The sequence below is a fragment of the Alternaria arbusti genome, assembly GCF_024043155.1.
Source record: "Alternaria arbusti strain BMP 1465 chromosome Unknown scaffold_3, whole genome shotgun sequence".
Lineage (NCBI taxonomy): Eukaryota > Fungi > Ascomycota > Dothideomycetes > Pleosporales > Pleosporaceae > Alternaria > Alternaria arbusti.
Genome location: NW_026249943.1, coordinates 2,316,509 through 2,341,248, shown reverse-complemented (window position 1 = coordinate 2,341,248; position 24,740 = coordinate 2,316,509). Strand labels below are relative to the sequence as shown.

The window sequence follows — 24,740 nt, the reverse complement described above, 5'->3', positions numbered from 1 at the left end:
TGAAATCGGTCGCAGGCTCAGTTGGGCGAAGTCCATCTTGCCTTGAAAGAAGTTTCCTACATGCCCACGCGTCTTCGCAATCAATCAGGTCATCTTCAACTGAAATCCTGCTCCCTTCTCTTCTTCCTCTCTGCCCTTGAAAATACTACTAAAATCCACGTTGCCCTGCATGCCGGGCGCCTCTCCTCTCTTTGGCGCATTCGGACTCTTCTTCCTTCTCCTCTCCTGCCCGGCCTTGCTTGGAAACGTGGGAAACATCTCGGTCGGTTTCGGCTTGGGTTGCTCTCTGAAGTAAGGATGCTCCAGTACTTCTTTCGCTGTAGGCCTATGGTCTGGATTCAGGGATAGCAACGAAGAGAGGAGTTCAATGCCAGACGCTGTCAAGAAGGGAAATTTTGCACGGTTGAAGCCTGGGGCGTTGCGGTGGTCGCGCGGTAGCTTTAGTGATTTGGAGTTGGGCAGGCGGTAGAATTGTGGCCAAGACTTCTCTGATGGGAGACCACAAAGGGAGAAGATGAGTGAGAGCTCGTCGACCTCGTTCTTGCCTTGTAGTAACGGCTCTTTTGCAAGCAGTTCGCCGAATATACAGCCTACGCTCCACATGTCGACTTCCGTCCCGTAATCTCGAGTCCCTAGTAGAAGTTCAGGCGCACGATACCATAGCGTGACGACCAGTTGTGTGAGGGGTGCGTTCGCCGGCGGGATGTATCGTGCCATACCAAAGTCTGCAAGCTTCAGCTGGCCACGGTTGTTGAGTAGGATGTTTGATGTCTTGAGATCGCGGTGCATGATGAAGTTCTCATGCAGATAGCCGACGCCAGAGACCAACTGTCGTAACAATGTCTTGACTTCACTTGCCATGAATGGCTCACTCATGTCTTCTTGTAATGTCTTGAGGTCATGTTCGAGGAAGTCCATGACCAGGATACATTCTTGCGGGTCGTCACCAGATAGAACCTCCAGAAGATCAACGACATTGGCATGTCTGCAGCGTTGCAGGATGGAGATTTCTCGTAGCGCGGTGATAGGGAAACCGTCTTGGTTGTAGTCCATTTTGACTTTCTTGTGGGCGACCACGGAGCCTGTAGTGATGTCGCGCGCTCGTGAGACCCAGCCGTATGAGCCTTCTTCGATCTGATTGAGGGTCTCGAAGTTGGAAATATGTCGACAAGGGTTCCAAGCTCCGCCTTGAAATCGCAGGAGCTTCCTCTCGGTCTCTTCTTCTTTGGGCTTTGCGGCTCCCTCGTCATCGTCGCCTGTTGATAATCTCCTGCGCTTTGCAGGTCTCGATTCCGCCTCTTGCGTTGTTCGTGAGGCTGCTTCCGCCTCTTGATGTTTCTGAAGCTTCAGGCGTTTCTTCTCTTCTTTCTCTTTCTTCCGACGCGCTTCCTCGGCTTTGTCTGCTTCATCATTTGCCCATCGTGATGCCATAGCTCTTTCTCTTTCCTTTCTGACCAAGAGACCGACTTCCACTATTATCTATGTGCAAAGGCGTGTATTGAGGTTAAGTTGGTTTGGTTTTCCCAGAAGGACCGGGTTGGTGTGTTTCCGTGTAGATGGCGCTGGTTGGACGACCGATAGCACGTGTGAATCGTTAAATGGTGGTCATAGCTTCGTTCACGTTGGCGTTCCGATCTAAACTTTCTGTAGTTCCGAACGCGCCAACGTCATGGAGCTTCGATAAACAAGACCGACATGAGGACCAAACCTCTGAACCTACTGCGGACAGCGACACAGTGTTGTCGATCGGTACCACGACAAACGTCGATCCGAATAACGAAATGTGCCTCCCGGTGGTCGTCGACTTCTGCCTCTACATCTTCCGACTCGGAACGACAATGGTCGACGCCGCTGGCGAAGACGCTGGCTGAAGCTATTACAGTATGAGTCCCCTTCCCAGTATGAAAGCAAGTCTAACATTAGCTTCAGACGACAGGTCCAATCTCGGTAGCGGCGTATATGCGACAATGCCTCACTCACCCCGATGGCGGTTACTACACAAGACAAACATCGACTGGACAGGATCAATTTGGCACAAAGGGTGACTTTGTGACATCGCCAGAGATCAGCCAGGTATTTGGCGAGCTTATTGGTATATGGCTATACGCAGAGTGGCTTGCCCAAGGAAGGAAAGACAAGGTGCAGATAATCGAGGTTGGGCCCGGACGAGGAACGCTAATGGACGATGTACTGAGGGTATGGTGCTCTGCCAATAGTAGAGAATGCGAAGCATGCTTACAGGATGGCAGACCATATCTAGTTTCAAGGCTTTCACAAATAGCATCGAGGCTATTTATCTCATCGAAGCATCACCTTACCTACAGAAACAGCAAGCAAAGTTGCTCTCTGACACCGATGATCTGAAGAAGAGCGACATTGGTCTAACCGCACAATGCAAGTACATGCCTTCCTGCAGGATCGAGTGGTGCGAAGACATCAGGCTGGTGCCAAAAGGTACGCGCTCGACTCTACTCTCTTCATCAACAGCGTACTGACAACATACACAGAGCATACGGCAGCGCCTTTCATACTAGCCCACGAGTTCTTTGATGCACTTCCAATCCACGTCTTCCAGAATATCTCTCAATCTTCGGTGCCTGCTTCATCGACCATCATCACGCCAACCGGCCCTATCAAACCCAAGCACGGCGTGACAACCCCCAAGAATACCTGGCATGAGCTGGTTGTGTCGCCAACTTCGCCGTACTCGGATATGGGCGCAAGTGGCTCTTCGCCAAAGAAAGAGGATGAAAAATTGGACTTCGAATTGACCGTTTCGAAGACACCGACGCCACACTCCTTATACCTGCCGAAGTTGTCTGATCGCTACAAGAAGCTAGAGAATACTCCAGATGCGATCATCGAGATCTCGCCTGAATCTTTTGCCTACGTATCTGACTTCGCTGTACGGATAGGCGGCAGCGCTCCTAAGCCTAGCAACACCTCAGCATCCCATACTCCCTCGAGCAGAAGTGCTCCTGTTGAGGAAAGCTTCGTAAAAGCGCAGCCGTCTGGTGCAGCTTTGATCTTGGATTATGGACCTTTGGATACTATCCCAGCGAACACTCTCCGGGGCATTCGCTCACATACCACTGTCTCGCCTTTTGCATCGCCCGGTCTGGTAGATCTCTCGGCTGATGTGGACTTTCTCGCCCTTGCAGATGCAGCTTTAGATGCTTCTCCGGGTGTTGAGGTTCACGGACCCGTTGAACAGTCTTTCTTTTTATCGACAATGGGCATTAAGGAGCGCGCTGATCGCTTACTTAAGGCTGCTAAGGATGAAGATACGCGAAGACGCTTGGAAACAGGCTGGAAGCGACTTGTCGATAGAGGGCCAAACGGCATGGGTAAAACCTACAAAGCTATGGCTATCGTGCCCTATAAGAAGCAAGGCCCAGTCCGACGGCCGATCGGGTTTGGCGGAGACATCGTTGGCTGAACAATATGATAGCTACCAAATCAACAGTTTTAGCCTTGGACATTAGGTGATGGGCGTCTGATGACTAAATACGATATGTATTCCCATACTGCGTGCCGCAGTTGATTGCATCCGATTGATCGATCGAATTTCTTCAATGTTAATTCCACTCGACTGGCTCTCACGATGGAATGATACTTCGCATAGCCATCCTACCATGATTGATGCGCGATACTTCCATCACCGGTACACTCATCTTGCAAGGAAGTCTTGGTGTCTTTGAAGGACAGCATTGAGGAGAGGATTCCTTCTGATCGTAGAAGGAAAGAACAACGTCACGGATGAATGGACGAGTGCTCTGCACATCAATGATGTTAAGACAATTTACTCCTGAAAACTCCAAAAGAATAGAGTTTAAATCGTATAAGGGGGCATAAAAAGGGAAGAATCTACATAAAAAACATACTAATAAAAATCGTTAGAACACACACTGGCATCGCTAGCCCTCCGACGTCTTCCCTTGCCCAATATCATACCCACATTCAGTGCACATCCCTGGGGCACCTCGTCGTCTTCAGGCTCACCCCGCTCCCAGTCCTCAATCTCATCTTCAGCAAGTTCTTCATCGATCACGTCGAAACGCGCAGAATTGAATCCTGCGTCCCCGAAAGCAGAATACATAGACTGGCGCTGCGGCTTCGGGAAGACAGAAGCGTTGTCATCCTCATATTCAGCGAACGGTTCGGGGTCAGGATGGCTAGATAGAAGCTGTCTGTACTTCTCCACGCGCTCTTCTTGCGTCTCAATGTGGTCATAGATCGGGTTGTCGAGAGGATCTATGTATCCCGTGCGAGAGGATGGGCCGCCGGTGTAAGACGCGATCGTGTGCGCTGTGGTTGCGAGTGATCGGCGGGAGATCATTGAAGCGGGAGGATTGAGGAAAGAGTTCTCCTGCCTGGTAGAACCCGCGACTGACGGTTGTGGCACAGGCCTGCGTCTGATCTGTAATGGAGCTGGACGGTCGTCCGAATTGTGGTGCCGAGGAAGGCGAACGGTAGGGAGGCTCATGGTATCATCAGGCGTGATAGTCCTTTCTGGATTATGCGAAGCCATTGACTCGTTATAATGCCTTGACGCGTTTGTCGATGAGCGAGAAGGTATGAGTCCAGGCTGGTTTCGCAAAGCCGGATGGACATCTTCTTGGTTGTGAGGAATAATGTATACCCGCTTACGCATACCGGGCATCTCAAAACCAAGATCCTCGGCCTGTGACTTGAGCTTAGTGTCTGGAGGCCGGGGATTAGGACCCAGTTTGGGGTCGAACAGGCTCGGAGCTGATAGTTCTTGTTCTCGCCGCCGTCTTACAGTTCTGGTCGAGGCAGAACGGCTAAAAGTGCGCTGATGAGCAGGGACGGTAGATGAACCTAAACTTTGACAGGGCATCGGACCGACGGGAGTTTTCTGCGTTCTCGTGCGGCTATGTGCACGAAGGTGGCGATGTTGCTCATGCTTCCACTGAGCCCGAAGATGTTTGAGATCCATGCCCAGATCGCATGCTCTTAACATATTGCTTTCTCCACTCGCTTTCCTGACCCAGTAACGCACGAATCGAAGACGTTTGCTCTTAGTGCTGTCCCAGCCAGCAACGCTACGGATCGCATCCATTGTCGTGAACGCCTTGCTGTTGAAGCGACCGACCATACCGGCGAACAGAGCAAAAAGAACATCCGAATCTGATCCCATCCGCGCCATCATACAAGCCGGGCATTGGTCTGCCTGATAGTGCCACTTCGATCCGCACTGAATCGGCTCATGACCAGGGGGAGCGGAAGCACCCGAACTAAAGTTGGGTTGCCACATCCGTAGCACAGGTTCTAGTTGACGGACTTTCAACTTCTGATCCGTCGTTAGAAGGCCGTGGGTCATTACAAGTGGATAGAGAAACTTGCCGATGGCGCCATCGTATTCGTGACGGATCCATTTGAAGATGTCATTGACAAGATTTTGGTTTAGGCCCTTGTGTGTCGTACACAGGTTCGTTGAGCCGAAAGAGAGCCGCGAAGCGCGTAGCCGGCTAGGAAGCCGTTGTATAGCTTCCTTGGTATGTTTACGATATAGCGCTTCCTTGCGCTCATCGCGCAAATCATTGGGAGTAGGGACATGCCGAAAAATACGGACAAGTCTCTTCATGTCGCTGTTGTGGAGCCGGCGAGTCTCTATCCTGTATAGGAATGAAGGCATCGTGAAATGTTGTGAGATGTCTTTGTGGTTGTAATGCATTGTGGGTGCCTTGTGATAATGGTTGTGTTTGGTCTGTTGTAAACATGGAGGAATGTGGAGAGGTTAAGAACACGCACGGGACGTTTGCAATGAGACAGAGTGGTTTCATGATGCAGCGTATATTGCGAGTGATAGGGCGCGGCTGTGTAGTCTGTGAAAGTTATCAGTGTGTATATATCATAGGACAAGCGAAAGAGGAAGAAACAACTCGAACTCAATAAAGTATCAGTAGAGATACCTGCTCATATGATCTGTTGGAGTGAAAGACAGTATCGGTGAGACACTCATCAGTAAAGCAGCTAAGGCTGATTGGCACCAACGATCGAAACAGCGCAACGTGAAAAGCCGTCGCTAACGAGCGAAGGTTGTAGTATTTTGAATGGGAACTCAAATTCGATGTAATCCAACCGTCCAGCAAACGCCGTCCCAGAATCGTACAGTCCGTGAATGAATGACGACAAGATACAGGCCGTATTTCAGAAATAGCAGGAGAATATGCACCAGTGATGCAATGCAGCGGATGTGATAGAACCATCCGGAAGTTATACACCCGAGACTATACATTACCTGCTGCAACAGCATGATGTTTGTTTACACATAAAAAAAAGTACAGATTAATGTGAGCTTTCCAACCCCAGAACATTGGCTCTCCTGCCGTGCAGGTTTTGATTGACCTTGTTCGTCAAATCTTTGAAATTTGTGCCAGCCGTTGATGAGATGCTGCTAGCCTTCTTGCGCGAGATGCGAGGTGTCGATGCGCCTTGTGGCACTACACCCTCGTCCTGTGTCAGGCCCGAGGCTGCCGCGGTCGACATGGGTACTGCAGTAGCTTCGTTCTCTTTTTCTTGGTCGACCTTCTGCTGTGCTGTAAGACGAGCACGCTCATATTTGGCAGTCACATCGCCTTTGTACATTGTCCCGCCAAGTCGGTCGAGGTATACGAAGAAAGGTTGCGAAAAGTTGGTCTTGATACCCCAGCTCTGGTGATGAATGTCGTGGTAAGCGGCATTGTTGGGGAAGATCCAGTGGATAGGGTCGTAGGGGAATGCGTAACCGCCGTGATCAAGCACTGTCTTGATGGTAGAGCCAGTGAAGAACCACATCGACTGTCGCATTGTCATGCCGGTAAGCAGATAGCTCAAGCCAGCACCCAGGGTATCGAGCGCGAACCCTTCGATCGGGTGGTTGTACAGAGCGCCGTAGGCATATGGCACATAGAGACGGTGATGCCGCGAATGGAACGTTACTGCGTGGGTTAACAAAAGTCGAAGAGCATGACACGGGTTGGAACTTACCATATAACCATCTGTTCAGGTGCATGGCACGGTGCAGCATGTACTCCCACGCGTCCATGATGACTATGGCAGCACTGAATTGGATGGCAGGTATGGCATACCAGTACGCAAAGCTAGCCACGGCCATCTCCCAAGAAGCAAAGGCGGGGACGAGAGTCTGCTCGCCCGCAACTGTCGCTGTCTGCAGCAGCGCGGGGTATTTGCCTCCGATGACAACGGAAGAAAGTATCGGCTGTGAGGTAGCGACCTTGGAAGCCAGCGCGATCGGGTTGACGCCTACCGCAGACAAGACGTAAGGAACCGCGCGCTGGGCAAGTCTGAGCTTCTGCGCGTACCAAGCCACATCGTACTCGGCTTTGCCGGTTGTCGGCGCCTCGTCGATTAAAGAAAGGCTGAAGGATGCGAGAATCTGAATGACTTGCTGGAGTATGACGTCGCGCAGCACTTCGTAGCGTGAAACATGGTTGCGCTTCAGAACCTCTGCTGGCGTGTGCAGCCGATACTGCGGGAAGAAGTCGTACACGTCAATGACGTGGAAAACCAGAGAGACGACCCAGTATCCGACGACAGGCAGTGCGGCTTGTATGAATGCATCGGAGACCCACGATGTGAGAGGCTGAAGGGGCTCGAGGGTGTATTCGGGAAGCGGCGGGAGGTCGTAGGACGTGATGTTTGCGCTCGCCATGGTGCGGCAGCGGTGCGCTAGGAGAGCGGATTATCGATTACAACTGTATGTATGCGAGACTGAGGAGTTGCGCAGCGCAGCCGGCGAAGACGTCGAAGGTGCAGCGTGCTCGAGGCGAGATCGCGGTGCTGGGCCAGCTATGGGGTGACAAAGACGGAGCCGGAAGCCGCGGACCAAGGAAATTAGGGAGAAGGCGCGATGCGACGGACGAGTGATGTCGGTATTCGTGCTGGAGGGCGGATGGCGCGCAATTGACCAGTCGAGCTCAGAAAGGAGAGGCTGAGGTGGGCGGAGCGAGGGTTGGGTGAAAGTCGTGTGAGAGTGGTGCAGCAGCGTGCCTGTGACAGCACCAAGGCATGACGGGGGTTTACGATATACGCGCGCATCATGACATTTCGCCGCCGGGCGCCCGGGCGGGCCTAGTCGCTCAGCCACTTCCACTTCCACCCCTTGCGGTTAGCGCGCTTTTCACACCCAATTTTCGACCCCACCAATTTCTCCTTCACGCCTACAGGCCAGCGCTTCTTTTCCGCTCCAGTCTTCAACCCCTCGCCTGCCCGCCCCGACCAACCTACACTCTTTCTACACATCCCCAGACCCTACTTCCCTCTACCGCCAACATGATCATTTTCAAGGTACGTTGTGTCTGCGCTGGGTCGCTCTTGCCTGCGCCCTACCCCGCCTTCCCTGCTGCACTTGATGCTGCTTTGCGCATGCAGAGAGCCTCTTGTCCTCTCCACTAGTCGCGTAGTACTGACTTCTTCAAGGACATCATCACCGGTGACGAGATCATCTCCGACTCCTACAACCTCAAGGAGATCGACGGCGTCGCCTACGAGGCCGACTGCACCAAGATCACTGTCGGAGGAGAATCATTCGGTGGGTACTGCCATGCGAGATGAAGATCTGGCAGGCTAACGACGTGTAGACACCGGTGCCAATGCTTCCGCTGAGGAGCAAGAGGAGGGAGCCGACGACCAGAAGGAGACCAAGATCGACGTCGTCTACTCTTTCCGCCTGAACGAGACCGGCTTCGACAAGAAGGGCTACCTCACATACCTCAAGGGTAAGAACGCTAGGGCAAAATCTTCCAGACCCAGGACTAACGATAGACAGGTTACATGAAGTCAGTCAAGGAGGCCCTCAAGAACAAGGGCGCCGACGAGGCTACAATCAAGGACTTTGAGAGCAAGGCCTCCGGTTTCGCCAAGAAGATCATCGGCAACTTCAAGGACTACGAGTTCTACACTGGCGAGTCCATGAACCCCGACGGTATGATCGTCCTCCTCAACTACCGCGAAGACGGTGTCACACCCTACGTTACCGTCTGGAAGCACGGTCTCGAGGAGATGAAGGTCTAAGTCCAAGAGGACTTGGCTATGGGAAAGACGAGGCTTGGTTCACGGTTCATTGAATTCACGATTACCTATTGCATGTTTGGGAAATATCCGCCATAGTGCGAAAAGCGGAATGGCACAAATCTAGACGATCTTAAGGAGCCGTACACGATACAGCATATTATTCTCTACCCATGCTACAACCTGCCCTCTAACACCTGTGATGGGGCTTGGTGGAGGCGACTATAAATGGTGAAATGTCGAGTATCAAGCAAGTCTCGCGGCGATGTCAGAATCAGTATCGGACCATATCCAGGGCTGGCACTTGAAATTTCGCCTAACTCAGCTTGGTGAAACATCTCATCGCGTGACCACGCGATACCGCGTATGTGCACAGACCATAGGTTTCATCACCTAGCAACAGCAGCCTCAGGCACACATTTAGCAATCCTCAGCCTTCCGCGACTCACCCCGCTATATCATTACGTCCTGAACCTATTCATTCTTCTTTTTTGTCGCCGCGATCCTGCCAATCTTACTGTCGCATGAAGTCCAAGGTACGAAGGAACATTGTTGCCCCGCGTCATGACGGGTAACGGTGGTCCCGCCGTTTCGCTACCGGCAACTCCGCGTCACCGCTCTGGAGCAGCCCTCAACGAGCTGATTTGCTCGCTGGAAAGACAGTGGAACATCGGTCTTAGGCTTCGTGGTAATGGATGGTCACCAAACAAAGCCATCCCGAGCGATGCGGCCGACAAGGTCAATGCGCTTATCCAATTCCTCTTCTACAGCGCACCGACGGCGCTCGAAGAGGCGATTGAACAATTCAAGGGAGACGCCCCTATTTTGACGCGTGAGGAGCGCTTGGAAAAGCTTCGTGAGATTCTGTCCCGTGTTAAAAAGGGTGAATTGGAGTCGAAGGGCAGGACGCCGAGGAATGAGCCGCCTAAAGTGCGGGCGACACCCTTTAGTGGTAAGTACAAAATTGCTTTTTAAGTTTCCTTCAGAGTTAGCGCGTACATTTCTTCCATGACGGTAGACTATATCCGTGCATGATGGGGAACCCATATATCTTGCGGACTCTGTGATAGAGATGGTCCACGCTGTGCCTTCCTCGGATTGTAATTGCTTCGTGGGTCGGACTGTCAGCATGAAGCTATTCCGTCATCATTTCAGCTGCCATTCTTGATGCATATCAACGAATGCATATTGTTTGCATAGATAGTAAATCAGTCAGACTGTCGCTCATCGGGACTGGACTGGGAGAATGTCTTTGCAATAGCTAATAAAAAGACAGGGGTCAAGCCTACCTCGCAAGTAACAACTAGCTTGCATGACGTTCAGCAAGACGAACATGAGTCTTGTGCTATTGCTGATCCAGGATCCCCCACAGACGTTGACACCGACGATGAGACGGATCAAAAATACGAAACACCGCGATCACCGTCCCGGTCGCCGTCACCATCACCCTCTCCATCCACTAGGTTAGGACAGACGCTCTTTCAGGCAAGTAACCATGCCTCTTTACATGTCTCTAAGAAACGGCCATCTGAAAGCTCCAACCATTCCGAGAACTCGCAGAAATTGACCAAAACCTCGAAAGGGAAACAGGCTGTCAAATCTTTCAACTCTTCGCCGATTCCACCACCGCAATTTGACTTCAAGAAGCCAACACTCGATATGGCTCGGTCTTTCCAACCCGTAAATTCCGTTTCATCTTCGGTCAACACCTCCTTCAACAACACCACATTCTCCTCCCAAGAGACAGCAAATACAACAAACACTTCATTCACCTCGTATGATGGCGCCATCGAGTTACAGGAGAACAGGTTCTCTAGGCCCCAATTGAAAAGGACGAGTTCGACTACAATCGGTTCTCTGGATGATGTGGAGCTCGACCAGGCTATGTTGTATCCCGGGAGCGAAGTGCGTGAGAAAGATATACAGCAAGACCTGAACGAACACTTTTCTCAAGGGAGTAGCGGTCAGAACAGATCTACTTATGGGTCTGTTGATGAGACTGGTCTTCTTGAAGCATCTTCCGAGGTTGAAGAGAAGGAGACCGACCCGCGAGTAATTCCACATGACAAGATGGAAAGTTCCAGACCACCCGCCGTTGTTGACAATCGCCATGGGCAATCCCATGCATCATCGACGCCACGGTTTCCATCCAACGGAGTTCCAAACGGTCAAGAGAAATCGCCGGCTGCCGTGCAATCTCCCTCGAAGATACCACACGAGATTCGTGATCTACCTACCCAAAATCTCTTCGTGGACGCGCTCCCACCAGGGCTAGAACATATCCCATACCATATCTTGTTCATCTGCGAACGTCTAGCGATAGACCACTCAATCTCAATCTTGGACCTGGTACGCGGTATGGATATCGCTACTGTATCCTCCGATGCAGAGGCGTTTTGGTCTTTCATTGACGAACATCGGAAAATACCGCGTATGAAGCTGCGGGAGTCAAACCGTCTCTGGCAAGCTGCGAAACGCGACTTTGATGGGTTCACTTTCAGAGGACACATCAATCTCAGCCCCAAACGCACTGGCCCGATTCTTAACCTTACATTGTTACCGGTACAATCGGATCGATCATGCCGACTAGAGCGAATGTTTGGCTCCGACCGATTTCTCTACTTATACACGCCAGTCTTCGACTTCTCCGAAACAAATCGTTTCACGGGTGAGCGGCTTCAACAAATTTGCAATCAATTTCAAGCATGGCTACTCGCAGAACACCACTTCTTGAACCGCAAATGGAGAGTCTTCCATGTTGAAGATGTGAAGAAGCCCAAGACCGCTCGACCCAAGGACATGGTCTATGACAAAAGGATCGTGCTGTTCGCCACCGAAGGATGTGGAATTGAGCAACCCTATTCAGTGGGTCAAATGCTCGATCGATTCCTACCATTCCACATCAACAGACACCAAGGCTTTTGCAAAGCCTTTGCTCGTATTGAACTGGGGCTTTCTCGAACCACCCCTACGTTGTGCTTTGAGACGTCACAAATCATCCACGTGGATGACGACTTGGCCACAAACGATCCGGAGGACACTCTATACGATGATTCGGACTTAGAGTGGCAGGCGATTCCGGATGGCTCGGTCATGAACGATGGATGCTCAGTTATCTCTGTTGGCGCTGCATTAGTCATATGGCAGCTATACAAGAAAACAACCGGGATGAAGGGACCTTTGCCCAGTACATTCCAGGGACGCATTGGCGGAGCCAAGGGACTTTGGATGATTAGCGCGGAATCTTACACCAAAGATCCGGAGCATCTCAAACACTGGATCAAGATCAACAAGAGTCAGTGGAAGTTTCATCCACCCGCCGACGATTCAATGCATCATCATCGAACCTTTGAAGTGTCCAACTTCAGTTCTCCGCCTTCACAGTCGGAATTGCATATATTGTACATACCCATTCTGGTCGATCGAGGCGTAAAGAGAGAAGTTATTGCTAGTCTTATGGAAGAGCGACTCGAAAGCGAACGCGAGAAGCTGCTACATTTACTACCAGATCCGGTCAAGGTCTACGAATGGGTTCATCAGAACGGTGCGAAGACCCAGGCTGAACCCGACTGGCAAGCTGCACTGCCAGTATCATTAGAGGAAAAGTTGAAGTTCTTGCTCGAGGCGGGCTTCGTACCTACCAAGTTTCCCTACCTCGCCAGAAGTCTCGAACGCTTTATCCAGACAAAGCATATCTTTCAGGAATCTAAACTACGTGTGCCTCTTCCAAAGTGCGCGTACTTTTATGGAATAGCAGATCCTTTTGGAGTCTTGGAACCAGGCGAGATTCAAGTACAGTTCTCATCCTCATTTGTCGACGAGGATACGGATGAAAAGTACCTCTGCCTTAGGGACATGGAAGCTCTCGTCACTCGTCAGCCTGCCTGTCGCCGCTCGGATATCCAAAAAGTCCGCACGGTCATACGACCTGAACTGTCACATCTGGTCGACGTAGTGGTTTTTCCTCGCAAAGGCCGGTTCCCACTAGCTGGGAAGCTGCAAGGAGGCGATTACGATGGTGACCTGTTCTGGGTTTGTTGGGAACCTAAACTTGTGCGCCCTTTTCTGAATGCTCCAGCGCCAATGACTACCCCCAAGCCTGCGAGATACGGCATAGAGACACGGAGCGAGAAGCTCGAGGATATCATGAACACCAGCGAACCTGAAGATGTGGACAGCTTCCTCAGTAAAGCTTTCGAGTTTCGTAACAACTCATCGCTGCTTGGTCTAGTCACCACTTTCGCAGAGAAACAAGCATACACCGAAAACCGCATTCATTCCCGGATACTTGAACAACTGTACGATATGCATGATTTGCTAGTCGATGCGTCCAAACAGGGTTACGTATTTACGCAGAAGAAGTTTGATAAGTATGTAGCCCACTTGAAACCAAGACAGCCGCGTTATAAGGAGGAGATGAAGAAATGCGCCAGCAAGGGGGACTCAGCAGGTGTTGAGAAAATCCGCAAAGCAGATCGGCGAGTCCGATCCAACCATATAGTCGATTACCTCTACTTCGACATTGTAAGAGCACACAACATCGAGACAATGAGTCAAGTCAGGTCCGTTCTCTCGGAAGCTGTTGAGCTAGACGACGCGCTTGTGTATCCAATCGATCACCTCGCCAAGAAGGGATCGGAGGCTATCAAACAAGAAATCCTCTCTCTGACAAGAAAGCTGGACGACGTCAATTGTACTTGGAATGCCGGCTGGCATGGTGATTTGAGCACAACGGAGCGGCTTAATACTGTTGTAAACAACTGCTATCAGAAGTTCCAGGCTATCCAGCCCGAAAACCCGGGCGACACCGATATCCGGCCTCTGCTTGATGATTACCTTACGCCCGGTTCATGCATGTGGGACACCATCAAGGCATCAGCATTATATGCACAGTTCAAGAGGCTGGAGAAATCCAGTTTCGTTGTGAAAATGGCAGGACGAGAGCTTGCGAGTCTCAAGGCAAACAGCTCTGAGAAATCCAGAGCTATAGTCTCGTCTATACGCATGAACATGAAGCCGAAACCAATCAAGGCACAGGTTCAGTACGAAGAGGAAGAAGAAGACGACTTTCAGACCGCGCTCGAGGAGCTCACCTTGTAGTTACCTCCAGGTCGTACGGAACCGGTGTTCATCTTACGCCGCTTTCACGTATCGGCTACCTCTCACTTTGGCACCATACACACATTATTCGCGCAGGATCATTACAGTTATTTGGGTGTTCAGGAGCGCTTATACAATCCTTTCCACAGGGTGTTGATCTTTCCACCAGTGTTCGATCCACTGTATTTACTCATTGGGTACTCGAAACATCACTGCGCCATCCATGGTTGCCGTTGCAATACCATGTACAAGCCAACGTATCTGGAGTCAGTCCAGGAGTCTCACTGAGCCATTCATAGCCACATCTTGTAAGATGGTGGCACAAACGTAGTATTAGGAGGAAGAGGAGGAGGAAGAAGGAAGGAAAATGAAGACATTCCGGTTGAGAGTCAGAAGAGATGTATAGAGGGGGTTAGAAGATGGAAGTGGAGGTACAAGTAGGAGTCTGCTCCATGTCACTCATTTGTCTCTCTTCCGATGGTCGTAGCTTCAAGCCAGGTTATTGTGATTTCGCTTCTTGCTCTCAATTCGGTGCTTTTTGTACTCTTCTACTCAATCGTCATATGCATAGCCCTGAATGATATAGATGTATACGTGATGAATATGCAGAAGCGCACGCATCAACCAGTGCTTGTCGCCTTTGAGCAATAATTGGGTATCTTTGAAAACATCCACAGCTCTCCAGTACATCTTTAGCACATGCCTCACCCCGCCGTAGGCGCAGCAGCAGCAGCCTTGATTTTCAAATTCCTCCTCTCTTCTTCTCTCCGCGCCTCCACACCAGCCAAGAACTCCATACGGCCCAGATAAGCTTCCTTGGTCTTTCCATGTGTATCCAATTCTTCTGCGATGCCCTCTTTGTCCACGAAGCCTGTCCAGTCCATGCGCGATTTGTCCACGACATTGAGCTTCTGCGCCTTCTCGACCTTCTTCGCGACCGAGATGTCTGTTTCTGGCGGAATTTCCTGCTCGCGTTGTAGATCGGCAGCGGCGGCACGGGGCCAGAAAAGTTGGTGTTCGGGTGCGAGGGCGCGGACGTAGCCTGTAGGGTTGGGGTCGAATCGGGATGGACGGCGGAGGGGACGACGGATCTTGGGTCCACTAGACTCGGAGGGATCTTTGGGGGACTCTGTTGTGGGTATTGTCGCTGCGGACGCATCGAGTGTCGTCCACCCATCTTTGAGGTATTTGTCGAGCTGCGAGCGTGGAACTTGCTTCTCCTCGGTAGTGTCCTGCCCAGCGAAAGTGAAGACTTTCTTGATCGTGAGCTGTTCTTCCTCTTCCGCTGATACTGGGATGTTGGCTACGGGTACGTGATTTTGTTGTGCAGCTGATTCATGTGATGCTGTGGAATCCAAAGGCTTCAGAGGCGCTGCTGTCATTTGGGCCCATAGCGCATCGACATCCACAGTTGCGCCATCGATCCTTGCAAGCGGTCTCCGTTCCTTTCCTTCAATCCTCCGTTGCGCCCGCGTTTTGACAAGCCCGCCCTCCCCGCCTTCATCATCTGATATGATCAGCTCGTCTCCATCATCGTTGCCGCTTTTCTTCCCCTTCTTCTTCGCCCGCTTCTTCCGCGCAGCTTGTATTGTCACTTCGTCTCCAGAATCAAGGTCTTCATCGGCAGGCGCTTTCCGCTTGCCCTTGCGCTGTGTGGGTTCTATCGTGACATGGTCTTCGTCTTCGGAACTGGATGCCTCTTCAGGAGGCGCGGCTTCGGGGTTGAAGTCCTCATCGGACGACTCGTGGTACTTCTCGTCGACGTTCTCGAGGTCTTCGTCGCCATAAGTGTGTGGCATGGTAAAGTGGGTATTGAGTCGGAGGCCTGGGATCGCGTCGCGCAAGCCAGAACGAAGATGCGCCAGATCGACGGCCAAGGCCAATGTGGTCTAGCGTGGCGCAAGGGCGAGCTCCAGACATCTGGAAGTTCATACGTCAGTGACGTGGGCGGGGAGGCAGGCGCGTTCCAGATCAAAACAAGCGAGCCATGCCTTCAGCTGGGCTGGCTTGCTTCTGTATCCTAACCTCACCGTCGCTGTCGCGTAATGCGCATTTGACTCTATCACTGATCGCATAACCCAGCCAACATCATGGCGCCAGTCGATACAGTCGCATCTACGCGGAGTAACTCACTCCCCATCGCTCTCTTTGGCGGCCAAGTGCTCCTTGTTACAGTCCTCACAGCTCGTGTCCTTCTCACTACTCGACGCGCCGCCAAATCTCAGCCACCATCAACGCGCACGCGCTCACAAGACTCGGCTCGTCGCCGCCATGCCGTCACCTTCTCCATCATTGCGCTTCTCTCACTACTCTCCGTCGGCAGCTTTGCCTTCCTCTGGCGCGCTATCTCCTATGTGCGGTGGGCTGGAGAGAATACACATGACATTCCGGGTAGCCTCTGGAGTGGCTGGTATGGCACTGGCGAGGAAGGGAGATGGTATCTAGCCGACTGGATCGCGGACATCGATCTCGTGCGCGAGTTTGACAAAGTTGGAATAATGAAACCGGAGGGGTTTCTGTATACGAGCCAGTATTTCGTTGGACTGATCGCAAGCTCCATTTTCATGGGCGCTGAAGGTATGTGCAATGCGATCGACGCAGGTTGCACAAGTCCCTCACTGACTGGCCGTCTTTAGGCCGCAGGCGCAATCTTTCCAACACAACCATTGCGTCGTTCGTACTACTGAGCTCCATTGGAAGCTTAGGGTACTCTTTGAGCTTGTTCTTCATCACCATCTTGTATACTCCTTTGACCATACACCACGATGATACCCCGCTACACGACGCGCTGTTCACACCATATGCTTTCGTATACGACACTGGCATCGTTGCGTCGCTCATTACTCTGAATCTCTTTCCACAACTAGTCTCCGAGTTCGGCGACAAGAGCATGATGCGACTCGGATACCTGGCCATGCCACTTGCCTTTGCATTTGCGCCACAGCTGGTTCCCTACGCACTGGGTCATCAGCATACGTCTAAAGCAGCGGCCCATAGATCATACGTCAAAGTCTTCCACGCACTGTCAATCGCCTCTATCCTCGTATACTGGCGTGTGTGGACTACTCTGGTGTACGTCAACAGACCTGCCCAGCGCTCTCACGTTTGGGATCTCTTCGCGAATTCTATTGCCAAGAGCGATTCGGCGAATGCAAACAGGCTTCTCGCAAGTATCAGCAACGCGGGCCAAGCTCTCAAGCACATCAGCATGCACCCGGCTATCAGTGTCACCAGCCTCGACGTCCTCTTTGCTGCCATCAGCTTGCTGACGTGGACTTTCACGCGCGATCTAGATGTGCATGCGATCCTAGAAAGCAGCATACTTTCTTTTCTCGTTCCCACTCATGAAAAACACGTCACATTCAAGCAAGACCTGGCAAGAGTGATGGAGCATGCGAGCGAGCCCTCGTCGCCAATAGAGCCTGTTACGCCGAGGAAGCCTGGGCGCCCGGCAAAGAAGGCTGACGTAAATGGTACATCCACTTCCGCAGCCACGAGTGCGTCTCTCAGACGCAGCACGCGAGGGAAAGCGCGCACTTCGGATGTGGATTCTGACGCAGGCTCATTTGCTGGTGACCCTGATGCTACATACCAACCAACAGAGCAGACCAAGCGCGCTATACAGGGAATGGATTCAGACGGCTCCGCGCCTGAGGGCGATCTAGTTCACGCGGGAGAGTCGACTGCACTAGCCATGTTTCTTGTCTTCTTCGGTGGACTTGGTCAATTAGCTGCGGGTACGCTGGGTGCCGAGGTGACGGGACCGCGAGACTGAGGCGGTTGAGTGTACTGTACTTCAGATCGCCCGAGTAACGAACGGGAATTATTTTCTTATTTGGAAACCTGACGAGTACGCAATCTATGAGCTGTTTAGGGTAGGCGTACAGGGCCTTTGATGTACGGGAACAAAGATGGATGGGAATAGCGGCTTTGGCTTTTGATTTTGGATACCCCGGGTGCACCGAAGCATCGGGTCGTTTTGATATTGCTTTTTTGGAATACAGTGTTTGCAGGGATATAATGTACATGTTGCGCGAAGTCATCAGGTTGACGAGCAGAGTGACGATACCGCGCATGTTGACATGTCCTACTGACTGAACTCATACACGTGTGCGACGTCCATCTGACAGTAAAGGGGCACACAGCGCTGCATCAATGACGTTCGGAAATAGTTTCTGCTACGCTGTGTAACCTTGCTGCCGCGGATAACAAATCCTTGTCCGCCATGCGGCGGTGATATCGTCAGCTTGACTCAGGTCAGGTTGGGCTGATGGAGGTTGACTTCGGCACAACACTAATCGGGTAACTGTCCCAAGCCACAAAATACCAGGGCGTTCGCTCTTCATCGAAGTTGGGCTGGTGTTGGAAAGCTGGGACGAGGACAGAACGGCGGTGCCTGAAGATCTTCCCTTGTTACCGTAAGCGAACGTGGCCTGCACGCGACCAACCGCCTCCTCACAATGACACTCTCCGTCTTCTACGACGGTTCCAGATGCTTCAGCGTCGTGCCACTGCGGCTATTGATCAGCAGCACTGACTTGTCTCCGACCCGGCCTCGAAACTTGTTGCAGTGACGCTCTGGTGCCCGACGACTGGGCGCGCGCGGAGAGCCATCCTTGCCGACCCGGCTTCTTCGGCTGCTGGCTGCCAACAGAGAGTGGTTGCGAGAAGTGAAATTGCAGGGCGGGCATCCTGTCAGAGGGTAATCCAAGCATTCCTGGAAGAGTTATAGTACTCCCGAGCGTTTGGCTGAAGGCGTGATTCGGGTTGGGCGTCGGCTCATCAGCAAGGACAGCGGTTCTGGGGCAGTGGCAGGCTCGGGCCTAAAGACTATCACCACCGTGCGCAACGCAAAGACGCTACACTACCACTGAACAACCATGGAGGTAAGCCCAGATTCCTTCTTTTACTCCTTTGCTTTCCCCACGTGTATCGTCGTCTTCCCTATCTAGCTAGATTACTGGCAAAGCCCCGGAGGTTGCGTCGCGACTTCCTCAGCCCTATGTACGTCTGCACCATGGCCTGAGCTCCCTGGGTGCCTTCCGCTCGGTGTCGACTGCCTTGCGCGTATCACCGACTGTTGTTGTAGAACATCACGGGGGCTCCTGATTGACTCGTCGCTTCTCTGCCAGCTCTCCTTTGCATGTACCGCCCGTCCTCGTGGCCTCTCCCTGCTGGTCTCGTACCACACGTTGTCGCAGCGTGCCTGTCACTTCCCCACGAGAGTAGCACGCTTCACTGCGCAGATGCCTGCCAGCTGAAGGGAGATAGGAAGGGCCGGCTTTCTGTTTTCTGTCTTTTCTCGGCGCGGCGCTTTCTTCACCCACGATACCCAATTTTCTCCTAGTTCTGCGACTTCTGCTCTTAGCGATATACCCTGTACCACTAAGCACCACCATGGAGAGCCGCTTTCTTTCACACCGCCCTTCAGCAACCTTCGATGCTGCTCGCGACATTGTTCGAGACGATGGCGCTGAGGAGAGGCGGACATCCGCTAGTTCATCTTTACTCAGACCAAGTGCTCAATTGACCATGGACCGTTTTCTGCAGGATCTATCCAACGCAGAGCAGCCACCTGTTGACTTTGCGCCGCAGTATCACACTGGTCGCGTCCCCAATAGCAAGGCGGGAGATGGCAAGCCGCGATTGCTGCTCATGGGCCAGAGAAGGTGAGATTCGCCAAGGTCAGCGTGTTGAGCGCGCTAACCATCCATCTGCAGGAGCGGCAAGTCTTCGATATCAAGTGTCGTCTTTCACAAGCTGCCGCCAAGTGAGACGCTGTACCTCGAAACGACGTACAGGATAAAGAAAGAGTCCATGCAGTACGTTGACCATCAAGTGTACGCATACATGGCTGACTAACAACGCTAGCTCGTTCATGGACTTTCAAGTATGGGATCTGCCAGGCCATCTGGACTACTTTGATCCAGCTTTCGATACCGACAACATCTTCGAGGAGATCGGAGCTCTGATATGGGTTATCGATGCCCAAGATGAGTATCTCGATGCAATTGCGCGACTAAACATGACCATCCTCAACCTCCAGCAATCATACCCCAACATCAACGTGGAAGTCTTCGTGCACAAGGTCGACGGTCTTTCAGATGACTTCCGCGGTGACACTTTCCGCGACATCATTCAGCGCGTGCAAGACGAACTATCGGATCACGGCTATGAGCAGGCGCCCATATCTTTCTACCAGACTTCCATCTACGACCATTCCATCTTTGAAGCCTTTAGCAAGGTGATCCAGAAGCTCATCCCACAGCTTCCCACCCTCGAAGCGCTGCTCAACAACCTGTGTGGTGCCTGTAACATCGAGAAAGCCTACCTCTTCGACATCATGAGCAAGATCTACATCGCGACGGATACAAGCCCGACCGATATTGGTAGCTATGAGATATGCTCCGATTACATTGATGTGGTCATCGATGTTAGTGAGATCTATGGCTGGGATCGACCCGATGAGGGCGAGGATGAGAGTGAGACTGGTAACAACGATGCTGAGAGTCTGATCACCATGGAGAAGAAGAACAGCAGATATCTCTACTTGCGGGAGATTAACAAGTAAGCAGACTGCATGGTTATGGAATCGTGAGTGTACTAACGATGGCTACAGATATCTCGCTCTAGTATGCATCATGGGCCAGGATAATCCAGCGGAAAAGAAAGCCATCATCGACTACAACGTCGGCGTCTTCCAAGCAGGACTCAAAAAGGTCTTCCCCAAGAGCGACAGAGAAGCGCAAGTCGAGATCCGCGATATTCACGACGGCGCTGAATGAGTGATCGGGGTGATTCTCGTTGAATTAGGAAAGACCACTGAGCGATTTCGTACTCTAAGAAGCGGCAAACGCCACGACTCCTACATCATGCAAACCACACAACCAGTGGAGAGAAGATGGCAGATGGGACGTTGTATATACACACGAAAGAAGGGTTGTATTACTACAAAAGTGATACATTCGCATGACACATGCGGTATCGTACAGTAGCCTGGTTACAGAAATTTGCGTATTGACTCTACGAGTGATGCGATTCTAAGTCTTTCATGCCGATCTCATCCATTGCAAGTTGTCCAATAGTGATAGTCCAGTAGTAGCGTCTTGGCCAAGATCGCCAATGACATCAATCTGAAAGTGGCCAATCATCGGAACCGAGATTGTGGTACTTCCCGACAGCAGCGCCTCGGAACGCGCAGGCGAAAGCAATCTATTCTCCGCATCGCGCATCCGACGGTTCCTGGCTTGCGGACACGTCTCCGAATCTTTCTTCGGCGGCTAGTTAGGGTTGTGCCTCGGTATCTGAGTGACGTTGACGCGGGAGTACCACACTTTGAGCTGCGTAACTGTTGGATGAACAGGTATGAACGTCTCCGAGCAACTCTCGGTATATGTAGACTGACCACGCAAATAAGGCAGTGCATCCGAACGCATTACCGTCACTACCACCGCCATAATGTCCTCATCACAGCGATACCGCCGTGCTGCGAAAGAGGAGCCCACAGACACGACCACGTCTTCCATTCCTCCGACCTCCTCGGGCGCTCAAGAGAAAGCAGAGCTTAAGAAAGCTGTCAAGGAGCAAGCCGCTGCGACGTCAAATGGCCTATCCGTGCTGGACATACTGCGCATACTAGGTGGCGTCCTCCTATTGAGTTGCGGGCTGAGCTATCTGAGTACAAGTGGAGAGAGCATGACATGGGGATATAATGCATGGTGGACCAGAGCTCGAGAGTGGAAGAGCCTCATGGTAAGTCTCTCCTTCACATTCCCACAAGCACTCGTAGCTAACATGACACGTAGCAAGGAGAACTCACCCTAACCGATGCTGAATTGGCTCTATATGACGGCAGCGACCCCTCGAAACCGATCTACCTCGCTCTAAACGGTACAATCTACGACGTTTCCATTTCGCCTACAACCTACGGACCCGGCGGCTCATACCACTTCTTCGCGGGCAAAGACGCAGCGCGCGCCTTCCTTACGGGTTGTTTCGCAGAGGACACTGTGCCCGACCTACGCGGCGTAGAGGAAATGTTCATACCCGTTGAACCCGAAGAGAAAGCCGGCCTGACACCGGAAGAAAGAGAGGTGGAGATGGAAAAGGCGCGGAAGAGGAAACCATTGAGCAAGGGAGAACTGAAGAACAGGCGTGCACAGGAACTCAAGAGCGCCAGAAAACAGATGGTCGCTGGTCTGGAGGGCTGGCATATGTTGTTCCGTGGAGACAAGGGTAAGCCGTATAGGCGGGTAGGCTATGTTAAGAGGGAACCTGGATGGCAGGACAAGATGCCTAAGAGGGGCTTGTGCGAGCAGGCCGAAAAGGGCAGGCCGGTTCGGAAATATGAGCAATAGGTCGAGCTTCCCTCGGCATACTGTCCTGGCCTTTGAGGCGTACATCCCTTTTATATATATATACGCACAAACTTGATGTCCGCAGCCTCAGCCTTCTTCTTGTAGAACATGTCCAACGACTATTCCCACACCCTGAATTCCCTCCTTCAACTTGCGCGCCAAGTGAAGTTAGCTGCGCTACAATGAAGTGTCTTGTTTAATCGACGCAAATTGTGAGGCATTTGGTGGGTGCATATGGCTAATTCACTCCAACAAAATACCGGTGTGTCCTTGAGTCACACCGTCGCGTGACGTCTTGCAACTTGAGAGATCGAGCCTTCCATACTACAAGCGGAATGATGTGATCCGAACCGCAGAGCAAGCAGGAAGGGATAGCTGTACCAGAGGTTCTGACTTCCACAAGCGTATAAGGAACGAACGTGGCAGGCCTGAGACTGGATGAGATAGAGTTCTAGTTTCACAATCAGTCCAGACCGAGAGCCCATTCCTTCGCTTCCGTGTACTCTTGCTATTGTCTAAGACCGGAACGAAATAGGGAGTGTGTGTAGTAGGAAATGTATCGCCTGAGATATTATACAGGCCTAAATCAAGGGACCGCGGCATGAATTAAATCCTTCTTCACAGACCGATGGTACATGTCCGCAAGTCGACCAATACGTGCTCGCGCTCTGACCGGACATATCCTTGTGAGCAGTCATAGTAAGGACGAGGGTGTAAGCAAGACTGAGACCTGTCGTCGGTACGTCTCTAGAGGGAGAGCAGAGTGTTATGGCAATTTCAAGCAGGAGAGTAAAAGCGGTGGAATTCGCGATTGACATGACGCCATACATCAGCGCTAGTATGCTTGCAAAAGCCAGAATAAGGGGAGGGGGCCCGAGGGCTGCAAACATTGACAAAATCATTACGATGATAGTGGTACGAACGAACACTCTGTAGCGTTGACTCAACATTAGTACACGAGGAATGTCACTAATAGCAAGGTCAAGTTGGGTGGTGGTGTTTCGGAAGTCTTTTCATTCAGTACATAACCGACACCTCCAATGGACCCTAGGTGCTGTACCCGAGCCCGTTCCTCTCATTTCATGTCCGCTATGAAGCATGCATCCCAATGTAGTATGACCCGTTCATTTCATGAAGACGCCGATTGGTAATGGAAAGAGGAATGCCGTTAAAAAGCTGAAAGAGGTATCCGAGATTCGCATTTACGTTCGTTTAATTGTCGGTTGCGTAAGGCTTACTCGGCGGCGCCGACAGCTCGTGCTGCAGTGTGTTAGTGAGCGCTCATACGATCTCCAAACATTCCAAGGTTTCGTAACACGTGAATCTTTGGAAATGCTTTTGTGGTGACATACTGTAGATGCTGAGCTTGGAGTGTCCGACAACCTTCTTGATCTGACCGTTGGCCTCAAGGTCGTTAAGAGCTTGACGCGCGAGCGAACCGTTGATCTTCAAGCGATCGACGAGAGTGGCAACGGTGATGAGGCGGTAGGACTGGACATCCTTCTGGAGCTTGTCGTTGGTCTGCTTGTCGAGAACGACAGCGTGCTGGGCCTTGTCCTTGACTGCTTAGGTGTTAGTGGCAAATCGACTCTAGAGTCATGTTGAAGTGCGCGATGGTGAGACAGGGTTGCGGGAGTATGAATGATGCTTTCGAGCGTTTCCGACGTGTTCGCGAGGTGTATAATTATGCTGAAGGTGTGCAGTGCTGGATCACGTACCCTTGCCCTTGGACCACTTCTTCTTCTGCTTCTTGCCTCCAGTTGCTGCAGGTGCCTGTGTAACGGTCAGCGCCAACAATCTTCGTTTTCGGTATCTCGACCGCGCATTAGACGTACCATTTTGTCGGTTGTTGTGTGGTTGCTGAGGAGAGACGGTCGAACTCAGGTCAATTTCGACTTGCTCGGGGGCGGAGAAGGTGCGCTTTCTTGGCGCGCTAACCAAGCGAGCTACGTCCCCACGTGATCAATCACTCCACCGTCCGACCTACTCGACGTGATGCCTAAGGCATGTGTGACGCGATTCTTATTTGCTATTCAAGTATGTGCGTCAATTCGTATGAATTTGGGTTTCACGTTCGCCACGGAACTCCAGGCTGCAGACACGTGCAGCACCTGGGCGTTGTTCTCCAGAGATACCATTGACAGCGCCACTCAGGTGCCGCACGCTATGATTCCGATCTCTTTAGCGCTCATAGACCGTTGCCAGGAATCATATGTCGCTCATTATGAGGAGGGATCACGCGTTCCC

The 24,740-nt window shown here is 51.8% G+C and overlaps 10 protein-coding genes across 10 annotated transcripts; 6 read left to right on the top strand and 4 right to left on the bottom strand.

The window, feature by feature from the left end:
- Nucleotides 1–84: 84 nt before the first annotated feature.
- J4E86_003464 (uncharacterized protein) lies at nt 85–1,431 on the bottom strand (the record flags this gene model as incomplete). The annotated part of the gene is made up of 1 exon (XM_051444017.1): nt 85–1,431. One exon carries the CDS (start codon nt 1,429–1,431, stop codon nt 85–87), a length of 1,347 nt encoding a protein of 448 aa, XP_051305512.1.
- Nucleotides 1,432–1,695: 264 nt separating this feature from the next.
- On the top strand, nt 1,696–3,439 carry J4E86_003463 (uncharacterized protein; the record flags this gene model as incomplete). The annotated part of the gene is made up of 4 exons (XM_051444016.1): nt 1,696–1,881; nt 1,930–2,196; nt 2,250–2,454; nt 2,508–3,439. 4 exons carry the CDS (start codon nt 1,696–1,698, stop codon nt 3,437–3,439), a joined length of 1,590 nt encoding a protein of 529 aa, XP_051305511.1.
- A 2,873-nt stretch (nt 3,440–6,312) lies between these two features.
- On the bottom strand, nt 6,313–7,678 carry J4E86_003462 (uncharacterized protein; the record flags this gene model as incomplete). Its single annotated transcript, XM_051444015.1, has 2 exons — nt 6,313–6,944; nt 6,994–7,678. 2 exons carry the CDS (start codon nt 7,676–7,678, stop codon nt 6,313–6,315), a joined length of 1,317 nt encoding a protein of 438 aa, XP_051305510.1.
- A 620-nt stretch (nt 7,679–8,298) lies between these two features.
- On the top strand, nt 8,299–9,039 carry J4E86_003461 (uncharacterized protein; the record flags this gene model as incomplete). The annotated part of the gene is made up of 4 exons (XM_051444014.1): nt 8,299–8,313; nt 8,446–8,557; nt 8,607–8,744; nt 8,795–9,039. The coding sequence occupies 4 exons, from the start codon at nt 8,299–8,301 to the stop codon at nt 9,037–9,039; spliced, it is 510 nt and encodes a 169-aa protein (XP_051305509.1).
- Nucleotides 9,040–9,600: 561 nt separating this feature from the next.
- On the top strand, nt 9,601–14,136 carry J4E86_003460 (uncharacterized protein; the record flags this gene model as incomplete). Its single annotated transcript, XM_051444013.1, has 2 exons — nt 9,601–9,988; nt 10,313–14,136. 2 exons carry the CDS (start codon nt 9,601–9,603, stop codon nt 14,134–14,136), a joined length of 4,212 nt encoding a protein of 1,403 aa, XP_051305508.1.
- Nucleotides 14,137–14,840: 704 nt separating this feature from the next.
- J4E86_003459 (uncharacterized protein) lies at nt 14,841–15,935 on the bottom strand (the record flags this gene model as incomplete). The annotated part of the gene is made up of 1 exon (XM_051444012.1): nt 14,841–15,935. One exon carries the CDS (start codon nt 15,933–15,935, stop codon nt 14,841–14,843), a length of 1,095 nt encoding a protein of 364 aa, XP_051305507.1.
- A 291-nt stretch (nt 15,936–16,226) lies between these two features.
- Nucleotides 16,227–17,911, top strand: J4E86_003458 (uncharacterized protein; the record flags this gene model as incomplete). The annotated part of the gene is made up of 2 exons (XM_051444011.1): nt 16,227–16,713; nt 16,773–17,911. 2 exons carry the CDS (start codon nt 16,227–16,229, stop codon nt 17,909–17,911), a joined length of 1,626 nt encoding a protein of 541 aa, XP_051305506.1.
- A 1,622-nt stretch (nt 17,912–19,533) lies between these two features.
- J4E86_003457 (uncharacterized protein) lies at nt 19,534–20,921 on the top strand (the record flags this gene model as incomplete). Its single annotated transcript, XM_051444010.1, has 4 exons — nt 19,534–19,805; nt 19,857–19,958; nt 20,008–20,703; nt 20,756–20,921. The coding sequence occupies 4 exons, from the start codon at nt 19,534–19,536 to the stop codon at nt 20,919–20,921; spliced, it is 1,236 nt and encodes a 411-aa protein (XP_051305505.1).
- Nucleotides 20,922–21,594: 673 nt separating this feature from the next.
- J4E86_003456 (uncharacterized protein) lies at nt 21,595–22,493 on the top strand (the record flags this gene model as incomplete). The annotated part of the gene is made up of 2 exons (XM_051444009.1): nt 21,595–21,888; nt 21,942–22,493. The coding sequence occupies 2 exons, from the start codon at nt 21,595–21,597 to the stop codon at nt 22,491–22,493; spliced, it is 846 nt and encodes a 281-aa protein (XP_051305504.1).
- Nucleotides 22,494–23,727: 1,234 nt separating this feature from the next.
- On the bottom strand, nt 23,728–24,331 carry RPS25 (40S ribosomal protein S25; the record flags this gene model as incomplete). The annotated part of the gene is made up of 4 exons (XM_051444008.1): nt 23,728–23,753; nt 23,846–24,055; nt 24,212–24,266; nt 24,329–24,331. 4 exons carry the CDS (start codon nt 24,329–24,331, stop codon nt 23,728–23,730), a joined length of 294 nt encoding a protein of 97 aa, XP_051305503.1.
- Nucleotides 24,332–24,740: the final 409 nt, after the last annotated feature.